This window comes from Dunckerocampus dactyliophorus, chromosome 3 (genome assembly GCF_027744805.1).
Source record: "Dunckerocampus dactyliophorus isolate RoL2022-P2 chromosome 3, RoL_Ddac_1.1, whole genome shotgun sequence".
In the NCBI taxonomy this organism is placed as follows: Eukaryota; Metazoa; Chordata; class Actinopteri; order Syngnathiformes; family Syngnathidae; genus Dunckerocampus; species Dunckerocampus dactyliophorus.
In genome coordinates, this window is record NC_072821.1 from 32,048,887 (window position 1) to 32,062,824 (window position 13,938).

The 13,938-nt window shown below is 39.9% G+C and overlaps 1 protein-coding gene across 4 annotated transcripts in view; it reads right to left on the reverse strand.

The window, feature by feature from the left end:
• samd4a (sterile alpha motif domain containing 4A) overlaps positions 1 to 13,050 on the reverse strand; it is a 69,973-nt gene extending 56,923 nt beyond the window's left edge. For 2 of the 4 annotated variants that reach the window (XM_054769617.1, XM_054769614.1), the window contains exons 1-2: positions 12,886 to 13,048; positions 11,366 to 11,967 (exon numbers count right to left, since the gene is read on the reverse strand). In XM_054769617.1, coding sequence (XP_054625592.1) covers positions 11,366 to 11,561 — 196 coding nt within the window. In that variant the 5' untranslated portion in view covers positions 11,562 to 11,967; positions 12,886 to 13,048. Of the gene's footprint in view, positions 1 to 11,365; positions 11,968 to 12,885 lie in introns of all 4 variants that reach the window. The other 2 variants (XM_054769618.1, XM_054769616.1) reach the window with 2 other exon arrangements.
• Between the last annotated feature and the right edge of the window lie 888 nt (positions 13,051 to 13,938).

Here is a 13,938-nt window from a genome sequence, read left to right on the forward strand (position 1 = left end):
GCTAACAATGTACATAACGGGACACCTATTTTGACCATAAAGCCCTCTAAAAAAAACCCCACAACAACATTTTATCATTTTATATACAGTACATGCTGTGACGATGCAGGTGCATTCATGATAACATGTAATACTTCCAGTATTTTGATCATTTTAAACATTACCGGAACTTCTTTCCTGGGCGCATTGATTTCACAGGGCCCATTGATAGCAACCAGCTCTACTTCCATCAACAAACAGCAGCGTGTCTATGTGCAACTACTCATCATGGCAGACTTCATGAGAGACGCCGATGACGACTACTTTTGGGCCAATGAGGATCCAGAGCCTTATCTTTTTGAGCCTGAATATACGACGGATGAGCTACAGGCTTTAGAAGCCGAGCGGGCAAGAAGCGGACAAGAAGAGAAAGTGTCGGAGCGGGCGGGGGAAAGGCTTTGTGTATATGGCGAGGAGAACATTGCATCACAACAAACTAATAGTCGTCAGCGTTAACAAACCCTGCAGTGGTACAAACTTTTTTCCACCTACCCAACATCAACTGCAAAGGAAGCCCCAGTCCAGCTGGACCAGACGGACAACTGTCCATCGAGTAAGTCACCATGATATAGTGCTTGATATCACAGCTATATACACAGTCCACAGCAGTGTGTACACAAAACATAGAATGTGGGCTAATACTTTACAGATAAGTTAGTTTTTCATAGAAATGGCCCCTTCAGGCATGACTTTATGAGTTGGTAGACAGATTGTCATCATAAACGTGGTTTGCGGGTGTTATTTTCCAATATTCCTGCTATTAATTTACACTTGTCCCATACCTGTGTCCATCTGTCTCTCTCTCTCTACATATGCACATCTGATACTTCGAGTCACTTTCGTCACTTCAGGGTACTAATATTACGCAAGCACACTTTCCCTTCATACTAACCACTGACAAGAAGGGCCTTTAGTGTAGAAAGAGCAAGGAAGAGAGACAGGCCTTATTCCATTTTCCCCTCTGGTCGTTTTGGCAGGCTGTCTGTCCCCATTCCTGAGGTTCAGTATGAGTTCACGGAACTAGCCATCAATTTCCAGAAATAAACTGTTTGCTCATGCGTGGGTGCTATGAAATACTTTGGTGTCCAAAACAGAGAAGAGTTTTATCTCTAAGACCTCACATTACATATAGAGTCTCCAAAAAAGATTGTCAACATGATGGGAAGGACAACAGCTTGGCTTGTCTGAGAGTGTAATCCCAATGAAGAAAATTGAGGAAAGTGAGGACAATCACAAAAGGTTGGAAATGGTCATCGTGGAACAGGCTATGGGTAGAATGGGTATACAGTAAATCACACACATGTTACGAGGGCAGTATTGTGTGATTTGTTTGTTTGTGTTCTCCTATTCAGTGTATTACTTTGTGACAAGGAAGTAGGCGAACAATTCTCCGCTGGCAGATCAACGGACAGCAGTCTTCTACAAGCAAACCCATGCGCCCTACTGTGATTTGCACCATAACGTAAAGTGTGAAGGTTCAGTTCAAATATTTATGGACCATGCACAATGGAAACAATAAAATGCATACCGTACCAAACGGAACTGACAACCATAATGCTTGTTAAAAACTATACCACACTACAGTTTGTGCTGAACTTGGCATTCAGGAAACCCAGGTTACTGAGCTGTAATTCAATGCACAGTTAAATAAATGAAGACCTAAGTTACAGTCAGTCAATCTCCATTCATGGATCCTGTCCTGAACAAAAAGGAAGAAACTTAGCTTTGCCCAAAAAACATTTACTTTTAATCAAATTTAAATATATAAAGTAAATACAGTGGAACCTTGGTCAGCATCTGCCCAGGTTAGTGTGTTTTTCCTTTAACATCAAAAATTTACGCTACAATTTTGCCTCGGTTTGCCTTCATTCTCTGGTTAGCGTACAATATAGCGAGTGTCTTGTCGTATGCTTTATGTATTTACCACAAAACAGCCTTCCTTTTTGCATCCTATTAGCTAGCTAAACAAAACAGCAACCGGAACCGGAAGTTATGTCGTTCGTCTATGATGTCATCAGCAGTTGACTCTCAAAAATGTTAACACAAAACACGTTTTTATAGTTTTGCAATTATAATTTTACATGCATGAACAATTCTAAATGTGTCAAATGAAAGGGATAAATTAACATTGAAGGTTACTTTTACCTTCGCTGAAGACACAACTGTTCCCAAACACACCATGTAGCAGCGAGGTCAATCACCACCACCGTCCCGTTTTCAGTCCCGTCAAGAATCACGTCTTCAATGAAGGTAAAAATAACCTTAAATGTTCATTTAATTAAAATTAAATGTAATTTAATTTAAATTTGTTTCAGTTAACGTCCGTTTCAGTTCAGAGTTCAGGGTCGGAACATCTGTAATAACCGCTAACCAAGGTTCCACAGTTTTCTTGTTCCTGATAGGGGTCGCCACAGTAAGTCAATCACATGGATAGTTTTGGGTCACCTTTTTTACGCCAGATGTCCTTCCTAATGTAACTTTGGCCAGGAATCGAACTCAACATGCAAAATACTGTAATCCCCTGAAATGGACACCAAGTAATTTGAATGTAATGTAGATTCAAGTAAAAAACACACACACACACACACACACACACAAAAAAAAAAAAAAGTTCTCCCTAAATTAAAATAAAAAATTTGAAACATTGTCTTCCGAAGCAGTGATTTTCACGTGTTTTGGCTGCGGGACCCACCATCACTCCTCAATGACAAGCGGTGATCCAAATTGCGGGAATTTTGCAACTCAAAGTTCTCATATATGCAATCGTTTGAGGGACTGTTTTCAAATCTATCTAAATCTAAACACAGCATGAGCTGCAGCACTGAGATGCTGTCGCTTTATGGCGTGCTCTTTTCCAGCAGATATCTGCAGCTGTGTGCCAGACAGACAGCACCTTAAGTCTCCACTCGATGTCCTTCCTCTCCGACATTACTTTTTTTTTTTTCGCCAGGCAAAGACCCGCAACCCACTAAAAATGGCTGCGCAACCACCATTTGAGAGTCACTGTTCTAAAGATGTTTTGCACTACGCAGATGAAAATTAGGAATATATATTCCTAATAACCACAAACGCAAATTAGGCTGCAGTTTACTTCCCCAAAACAAGTAGTTGAAATCAGCAACATATCTTTCAAGACGTCAGAAAAAGATTTCATAATTAAATTATACATGATTTTGTGTCGAATATTGTGTTTGTGTTACAACTTGAACAGTTATATTAAAGGCACACAAGTATTGCTCTGATGTTCAAAAATAACAAAGCTGCTAAAATGAAATAAATACGCTCTCACTAAATTGCTTGTGACAATGAAAAAAATGACAATCATAGCATAAGTGCATAAAAGCATAATATGTACAAGTGCAATAATGAAAAAAAACATACAGTACGCTCCTCTGGTGTCAATCTTTGGGTCACAACACAAGGGAGCTTCTCAGTCGCTCAGAAGTAGGCCACTGAGGATTCCATTCATTTGTACACCACTTTTCAAACAGTTGCATTTTCCACTTAGCCAGAGACAGCCAGCTGTAGTTTAACCCCTAACCAACCAGCAAACACAATCTCTAACTTACCATTAACTCACTGTGCACTTTGTTGGAATAAATTCCAATATGAACTCAAGATAAATACTCTTATGTTTTTTTTTCCATATATCAAAACCTATTAATACTGGGTTGTGTCCATTCTGATCAGTTGATCAATGCCTAAACAGGCCGCTAAGGCAAAACAAAAAAAAAAAAAATCACAAAGTACTGTACCTTCATGTCTCGTTTGTAGTAATGTATTTGAAAAAATAGCGATGATGAAACACTCAGGTTATTAAAGCTTGAATAAAACGACAAAGACTTCAAGAACAGTACTGATCAGTAAACATAATAATAATCATAATAATCATAATAATAATAACAATACACAACATTAACACTCAAAGGAGTTACCACAACATACCAGAGGGCTTAAATAATCCGGACAGTCTACCCGATCAGCATTATTCCCAAATGAAATACTGCACTCTCACAGACTTCCAGGAGACCCACTGATTACATCCTATTTTGCTGATTCAACTGAAGCAGAGACACCACAAGCAGAAAGCTGAGAGACATCACCCAAAACTCAACACATACAGAAACCTGAAGTGTATAAAAATCGTCATCGGTACGACTTGATTGCAGTAAGAAAGATTTTTAAATGATGTGGCGGCATTGCTCAAATGGTACTGTGACCATCCAGCAATTTGAGGTCTGCTGATTTCGCTCTCGGTTTCCCCTCTGCCCTGACTAAGCATTCTTGAGCAAGCTAGTAAGCCCCCAATTACTCCTGATGATCAGTGTGTGAATCAGACGGTTACTTACGTGGCCAGTCATTATCATTGAATGCACCACAGCTCATTGCTTTGAAGGTTGAGTGTGAGTGATGCAACAATGTAAAATACGATTCAGTGTTTCCACGACGGTTACATTGGGGGCATGACTCACACTGTACACACAGCACAGAACACAAGAAGGACATATAAAATACAGTAATAGAAAGATGAAATACAAGAAGTAAATGAAACAATAAAAAGAGAAAACTCCTTGTGTTTGTCTTGGAAGGGGCGTTCCAAAGCAGGGAGAGAGAGGCTTATTGGGAGAAGGAAATCTCAATGAGACCACTGCCCTGCTTAGTTATAACTAGGCATGTCACGATAATCAATAAATCAATTAATTTAAAAAAAAAAAAAAAACAACTGATTGATGATTATGATGCCCTCGATAAATTGACATGTGCATGCATGGGTGTGCATGTATGCGAGTGTGTTTCATCTGCTCGTCGCTCTGTGCCACACAGACTGGATGACAAAAGGGTTCACTCTGCATCCGTCTGTACACATTGGTTCTATAGTGGAATGAGCGGAGAGAGTGAACCCACCAAATAAGCCTCGTGAGAAAGCACATGCCAACGTGAATGAAGGCACAGAAGCAATAGTTTCTAAGGTGAACGCAACAGCCCCAGTGTAGGAATATTTCGTTTTTTAACAGAATGAACACGTAAGCGCATGAAAAGGTTCCCCACTGTTCCATGTTTCCGTCATTTGTGGATAATGGCTCTCACCGTGGTTTGCTGGAGTCCCAAAGCTTTAGAAATTGCTTTATAACCTTTTCCAGACTAATAGATCTCAATTAATCTCACTTAAGTTATGTTTTAACGGGGGGCAATCACTTTTCCCACACAGGGACATGTATGATTTTTTAAAAACTGCATTTTGTGTTCAGTTGTGTTGTCATTGACTAATATTTGAAAATTTCTTTGGTCTGAAACATTTAAGTGTGACAAACATGCAAAAAAATAAGAAATCAGGAAGGGGGCAAACACTTTTTCACACCACTGTATTTCCTCTGTTCCAGATGGACATGTGAAGCGATCCATCTGGTGTGACAGTATAGCCCTGGCGTAACTCAATGGGAATTGAAAGATGAAAGACAACACAATCTCTTTAACTTGCATCCACGCAGTTAGCAATTAGAAAAAAAATGAAATAAGCCTGCCATGCAGGGACTATGCGGCACAGGAAATGGATGGATAAAAGAATTGTGATGTAATTGTGACAAACGGTTGTGGTGAATTGACAGACTTCCTGTCATGCATGTTACTCTGGACTATTTTAACCTCTGGCCCTCGTTAAGGCGGCAGAAGCAAGTGAGTGACAAGTGCCTCCATTAAAAGCATATATACGTATGCAAACTGTCAGTCTACAAATACCAACAGTCACTGGTGTTCAAACACGGCTTCACAGCCTTTTGCTCATATATTACATACAATAATTGTTGTAGTCACTATGTATTCTTTACTTGCGTATCTTGCTTGCTGCTGTAACAAGTGAATTTCCCTCCTGTGGGATAAATAAAGTACAATATAATACAATAAATCATGCAGTAGTGTGTCACAGCACATGGCATGGCCATTATCCCGTTGTGTCACCTGAACGAATGTCTCTGGAAATATTGTGAACAAGCAGACGCGTAATGCAGATGCTGCAATTGGTACGATGTGAACTACTCATTCCACTTGCTTCGAGTTTTCAAGAGACAGGTAGGTTGCCAGGGTTTGTTTCCATGGCCACGCTTGCAGTGTGATGCAACAAACAAGCCATGTCTCCCAATGAGAGCCTGGTGGGGGCAATACTATTACAAACACAGTGAGCAGCACAGCACTATAGGTTGGCACATTGTTGTGTGTCGTAGATGCTTCTTTCGCATAGATTGATGGCATTCCACTGCACCAGTGTTTCCACACCTTTATTGAGCCAAGGCACATTATAATACAGTCAAACTTGTCTATAGCGGCCACTAGAGGGAGTCTGCAAAAGTGGCCGCTATAGACAGGTGGCCTCTATAGACAGGTTGGCGTCCAGTTTGAATGTTGACCAGTAGAAGAAAAAAAAGAAAAAAAAGGGAAATAATAATAATAATAATGTTGACCAGTAGAGGGCACTGCGGACTGCGGATAAAAGTTGTACAGCACTACTAGGCTTGTTATTATCATGGTTCGTGGTTCATGGTTTTAATTCATCCTGAACATGCATATGAGTCAAACAGTAGCACATCACATAGCACAATTCACAATTTTGCATGTCCAAAAAGGAGTAGGAAGAAGCAAAGCTTATTTAATCCTACCCCTCATCAGTTTCACATCAGTTGCAATACATTTATTCACCTCTTGTTCTTCCAAGTGTACTTTGTAGGTCTACATGACAATGTAGTGCAATCACAGCCAAGGTTTTTACTTACTAAAAGGAAGCTAGAGGCTTAATAATAACTGATAGAATATATCCACGACCCACAGAACAAAGCTGTGCTAGTAATGTCTTACGCTTGTTTTTAATATTTTACTTTTTATACGGCAGAGTGTCATCACAGCTTTAGTTCATCAGGAAGTGACGGGAAGTGACGGTGGGCGTCCCGAGCAGGAGAGCTAGGCTCAGTGCTAGCTGTGAGTTTGGAGAGAGTTGGGAAGTGTGTTTATGTTGGCGTGGATGTAAAGTCCTGCAGTGTTCTCCGCTGTTAATAAAGCCATTAAAGTGCATCGGCGACGTGAGTCTCTCCTTCCCCACAACAAGCGGCATTACAGTATTGACCAGTGCACACCAGGAAATAAACGGTGTCATTTCTTACAGGCATTGGCTGGACAGCTATGTAGTGGGGCTTGTTTAACCTTTGCCTTGTGGGCAAGCAGGAAGAAGAGACGATGCTGAGAGATGTGTGTGTGTTCTGAGCTGCTGTCTGGTGGCCGATTTCAAGAAATAAAGTTGGCAGAAGCAACAGGAGAAGTTTCCTTCTTTGCGTCGGAGCTGAATAACACTGACAAGTTAACAGACTAGTAGCGAACGGAAAAGAAGACGGCTTTGTTTGTGTGGAATACAGAAGATGAGGACTTTGATGGATTTGTGGATGAGGATTGATGAAAAATAACGTGAGTACATTCTAAAATACTTCAATTAAGTACAACCAAACTCAGTTTTGCTCCCGCTGCCGCATGCATGCTAGCGTATGTTTTTTTTTTTTTTTATTGTAGCGTCGCTGGGAGCACGTCCTGTTCCCAGTCTACTTTGCGGTAATGTTTTGGTGCAAATGCTCTTAAAGTTACATGTTTGACCAGGAAATAGCAAGTTCAAAAGAAGACGGCTTTTTTATGTGGAACAACTGACAGTTTGTGTGGATCTTGTGAATGATTGTGACTGAGCTAGGACTCAGTAATTAAAGTCTACACACGACGGCTTCATTTATTGAAAAACGAAACTTTTTCGTGCATGAAGCTTCTACTTGAGTTGGTAATTTGGCCGCTATATGCGGTCAGATATTGACCAAGGGAGACAAAATGGGTGGCCGCTGGCTGCATTAGACAGGTGACTGCTATACACAGGGTCTATAACATGTAAATTTGCTGGGGGGGATTTTTCAGTGGCTGCTATAGGCAGGTGGCTGTTCTATACAGGTGGCCGCTAAGACAGGTTTGACTGTATTACAAAAATGTAACAGCACACCACCAAGTATGCCATGACTCTTCCTGTACTGGTATGAATGGCCACAGGCGGATACACAGCTTATTTACATCCATCTAGTGTCCAACCACCCTGCCCCGCAACATCACAGGATGCAGGGGCCATTTTTACATTTTTTAAAACCAACCCGTGTAGATATGCTGAGACGTTTTTTATATTTAAAGAAAAAAAACTAGCCTGCATCTCAGCTTTGTGTTATCAGTGACAAAAGTGTTTTTAGTATGAACTTTTTCTCCATCCTGTTTTTTTTTAAGAAATATTTAAATTTTCCTCTAATATATTTTTTCCTCATACTAATATGACTTTATTATTATTATTATAATATTTTGACTTTATTATTGAAATATAGCATTTTCTCTTCCTATTTTTCCAGAAATTTTAACTTTATTCCTCGTTTTGTTTGTTTCTCGTATTACACCCTTTACTTTTTCTACTTTATGCTATTTTTTCTCTTAATATTATGATTCTAATATTTTGCCTTTATTCTTTCCTGCTCTTTTTTCCATTTTAACTGTTATTTTTGTTTTGTTTATCTTCTTGTTTAAATTGTATTTTTCGAATGTGCCAAGGACCAATAACAAAAAAAAAAAAAAAAAAAGAACAGCCGCAGGCCATAAATGGCCCCCGGGCCGCACTTTGGACACCCCTGATCAATACAAGGCACAAAAAGGTCCGAGAGCTCCAAACAGAAATGATCCAAAACCAAAAATACACAAACATGAAAGTGCTGCAATCACATAAACCCTGCAGGAGTAAAAACAATTGTGAAAGAAAAATGCTCCAAATGCCAAAAACACACACAACCCCCCCCCAATGCAACTACATGTGAGAAATGCTACAACTTCACAGAACAATAACGGAAGTTAGCAAGGCTAGGGGGGGCGCCAGACTTGCGACGTATGGCATTTGCAGTATTTTTCTTTTGCATTTGTTTTTGATCCTGGAGCGTTTATATGACAACAGCATTTTTAATTTGCTTCATTTTCCTGATGCATGTGTTTTATAGTGTATGTGGTTTGGTTTGGATCATTTCTGTGTTGAATTAGAAGTTCCCATAGTGTGGGGCGCACCTCCTTTGGGCCACCAAGGTGTTGCTGAGGGGCCATGGATGAAATGTCAGCATCAGGGTTACCGTATTTTCCCAGAAGTCACACTTTTTTATAGTTTGGCTGGGTCTATGACTTATAGTCAGGTGTGATTTATATATTAAGTTAAAGTAGGGTGGTGGTTGGTGTTTTGGCGACATCTAGTGGCTGCAATAATTCATTGAGATGAGCTTGTGACACAGTTTGGCACACAAATTGAATGATACAGAGCATACTGGACGCTTTTTGTTATGAAGTACTTTATACTTCTGCCTCGGAGGCTGTGTGTCTGTAATGTGCAACTACAATGGTATGATACCTGTGTAGATTGCCAAATGTGGTATTTGAAATAGCCGAGTAGTTTAATTCCAGCACAAATTATGTCTAGCTTGGCTATTGTAGCTGCAGTGTCAGCCAATTCCTAAATAAATACACACATTATTTTCAGTCCTTTTTAAATTCATTTGTGAATACAAAAAGTGAAGTTTTGGTGTTAAAATCCAGCTGTTTCATATGTTTCTACACACTGAGATGCATCCAGGTGTCATGTCACATATTACAAGTGGAATCTTTGAGAACCTTCTGACATTTATTAAACTGGTCTAAGTCTGTATTGTATCCATATACTTAAAAGAATGACTTAGCTCAACTTCTCTAGCTTTAGTTTTGTCTTCTCTTGTGAAATTAATGTTACTAGGAGTGGCACACCAAAAAAAAAAAATCACTGATAACAGCTCCATCATAAATACGACTTATAGTCCAGTGCGGCTTATACAATATGTGTTGGGGGGGGGGGGGGGTTTCCCCTCTTCATGATGCATTTTTTGACAGATGCGACTTACACTCCTTAGCAGGGCTGTCCAAACTTTTTCCAACAAGAACCACTTTGATATTTGGTTAAGCAACACATGTAGATATGCTAAGTTTTTATTTATTTCAAGAAAAAACTGCCTCTCAGCTTTGTCATATAGGTGAAAAATCCTATTATGAATATCAACTTCACTCTTTGCTGACTTTGCTCTTTTTTTTCTTCTTCTTTTTTTTAAGTTTTCTAAATATTTCAGCTTTCTTCTTAAATAATCTTGGTAAATTTTCTTCTCGTAATATCATTACCTTATTATATCCCAATATTTTTGACTGTATTCAAATTATATATTATTACTTTTTCCCTATGTAATTTTCCAAAAAATACAACTTCATTTTATTTACTTTGCGTTTCATAATTATACGACTTAAAAAAAATCTTCGACATTTAAACTCTGTGCTACTAGAATTTAATTCTTTTTCCTCATAATATTAGGAGTTTATTGTTGTAAAATTGCAATGTTTTTCTTATTAGAATGTAACATTTTTCTCTTAATATTTTGACTTTATTCTCATAAAATTACATAAGTTTTTCCCCCCCCCCATTTCTGCTGGGGTTTTTTTTAAACAATTTCAATGTTGTTCTTGTAAATTTTCTTCTCATAATTATGACTATTGCCAAAATATTTTGACTGTATTCTTGTAACTTTTTGAGAAATTTTCCCCCCAAAAATGTGTCTTGTTTGGGTTTAAAAAAAAAAACGGTTTAAAAAAAAAATGTCTTCCTCATTATATTATGATGTTATTCTAGTAAAATTACGACTTTTTCTTGTTAAATTCCAACTTTTTTCTCTTAATTTTGTTGATGTGATTCCTGTAAAATTACTGCTGTTCCATTTCTTTTTTACGTTTTCTTGTTAAATTATATTTTTAGAATGTGCTGCAGGCCAGTAAAAAAACAAAACAAAACAAAAAAACACAGTTGCGGGCCGCAAATGGCCCCTGGGGCGCACTTTGGACAACACTGCTCTACAGCAACTTATAGTTCGAAAAATACAGTAACAAAACAGGATTTTAAACCAACTTACTGACAGAGCCACTATTTTTAAAAAATCTCGTTTAAAATGTATTTTTACAGAGCAAATGTTCAGTGTTCAGGTGGGGTTATGTTGAACAATGTCAACTGGGTTACAGTATATGTTTTTTTTTTTACGTGCAGCAGAATCCATGGTCATGTCATTGCAAAGGATATTGTGTCAAAAACCACATAAGCAATATTTGAATCGACCACAGCGTTAGAGGCACACTTGGCCAATCTATGAGATTCAATATAAGAGTTGTATCAATAAATCTACACTTTACAAAGACAATAGTTTTGAGTGTGAAAAGTTGGCTGGCCTACCTGGATTGTTGGCATCTGCCTCCAGAACCTGCAGTTCCGTGCAGTCGGCAAGGGAGTGCTCCAGACAGAGCTGAAGGAAACGAGCCTGGGTCCGGCTCACCCTCTTCAGCAGAGACAGCAGAGCCACCGTCTGCTCGCACTCATTCCACCCTTTAAACCAGCCGGCAAGTACGCCCACCTGATCGCGAAACATCATGGTCTGGAAGCGAGGCTGCAGGCGGGGTGACAGTTGCGCCGCCGGCTGCCTTTCCCAAAGCGCAGCGTGATCTTGCCTGAACTGTCCACTGATGTTCTGGATAAAGCTGGTGAAGGTTCTTGCTATTTCTCAACGTTGGCTGCCTTCAGCTGAAGCTGCGGGAGGACATTCTGAGCTTTGGCGGCAGCAAGACAGCAGTCTTGTTGGTGCCACAAGGTAATCCTTCAGACTCGGTCCCCGAGTGAGGCGACGGCGATGCTCCTCTTGCTATTGACTGTTACAAGCGGCCCTCAGGAAATTACTCACACACAGTGGAATGATATTTGATGAGTCAGCTTTCCACCTTGCAGTACGTCTTATCAGCTTCTGCATCACTGGCATATTCTTAAGGGAACCCCTTTGGGGCCTGCAGAAAGGTGTTAGATGTTAGTGGAGGAATGGAATCGGAAAACCTCACAGTTTTATAATCTGGACTCTCCGTTTTTTATTTTTTTTTATACATTTTGCCACACAACAAAATGTTGTCCTGTGCCTGTCCCTGTTGCTGTTGTTTCAACTTTGCACACTTTGCAACACAAGAGTGCCTGTAAAGCAGCATTTATAGGCTGCCGCCTCCTCGCCGCCGCTGCCAGTGCGTTTAAGCTCATGGTATTCATTCCCGAGACAAAAATAAATTATTTTCACTCCTGGTATCCACCCATTCCTAAAAATACAGCAGTCTGTCGGCTACTCCCGGCGCTGCATCCCGGAATGACCTACAGGAAGGACGCCAGGTTAGCGGGCGACAAACGCACGCAGGAGTGTGTGTGCGTGTGTGTCGGTGCTGGAGCAACTTCCGTTCTCTTATTTTAATGAGCTCGTCCTTTATAAACATGCACTTTTTGAAGGCTTAAAGTCGCAGAGTTTTCAAAGGGGACAGAGTGAGGTGTCCACAGGCTAAACGTTAGCCGCCCTTCTAAAACTGTCACTTTGCTTCATCAGCACACAAGGAGTGACTTGTGCGTGCGTCGGTCTGTGTGCGTTGCCTAAAAACAATCAAAACGTTTCCATGGATTCACTGCGTAAAAAAACAGTGTTTTTAAGTAAGCCTGAGTTAGCTTACTCAATTGTATGCTATAATCGACAGATGTGGATACACAGCATCAGATTGCGTCAACAGGTAGCAAATATGGTCTAACTTAACTCCAACTTCACGTTTAATAAACCTGCCAGCGATATTGGCGGTAAATGGGGGAATGGAGTAGGGAAGGAAAATAGACATTGGAAAATCCCGTCAGAAAATAAGAGGATACGTAAAGAGGCGACACAAGTCGTACGAAGTTACCTTGTTGCGCAGTTTGCATCGCTGGCTTTGTCTCCGGAAGGCCGACAGGCGGTATCTTTTTTTGGGGGGAGCGGTGCCCCTTCACTCCAGCTCTTTGGGATTTGCCATCTTGACTAACTTTTCCTCCGTCTCTCCCTGCTGCTCCGCTCTAAAAAAAAAAAAGTGCTGCAGTCACCTCAACGCAACATGCCGTGGGAATGTGTGCTGCCGGTTTTCAAAATAAGAGCATGGCGACGTAAGGGTTCCAAATTTTGTACAGCTATAACGACACAATTGCGTTATAATATATTATCTCAAGTACTTTAACTGAAATTGTGTGTGCCAATACTTTTTTTAACACGGTTTTTCTGTATACAGCGACCGGCGCCTAGCTCAAGAAATTGTATTCAGAATGCATGGGCAATCTTTTCCGCCTATATTTCGGGAAGCTTGATGCTGACGCCCAGAGCAGCCAGTTTCCACATGCTATTCATTAATAGTGGAGCATGACGTCAGGGGCTTGGCAGCAAGAGGGAGCACCAAAATAGAGAGAGTGAGAAAGAGAGACCCTGCGACAGAGAGGCGGCCAACCACCAAACGACACCAGAAGAAAGTGGAAGAAATAAGTATTTGAACCCTTGCTGATTTTTCTAACAAAGATATGAACAGCCCAGACTAGGCTTGGGTACATATTATATTCACCTGTTATCCCATAAAGCCACATAAGACATTTTTTTCATGTACTTTGGTGATCATATTGACTTTTTCCTGATGTGTCCAAAAACGTAAACAATATAAACACAGACATCTGTGAAAATAAACATAGAAGACAACTGAAAAATGTTGATAGTATGGATCTGATACTGCTAAAGCCCTTGGTACCGAAACTATCACTATTGAATCAATCCGTCCACCCCCTAGTTTCCAGTTGAATAGTCTAATAGTTTTTATTAAAATTTAAAAAACAAATCAATTAAAAATCAAATTAAAGTTAAAGTTGAAATGCAAAAGAAATGAACAAGAAAAGGAAAAAAACAGCAAAAATGAAAAAAAATCATTTTACGAGAATAAAGC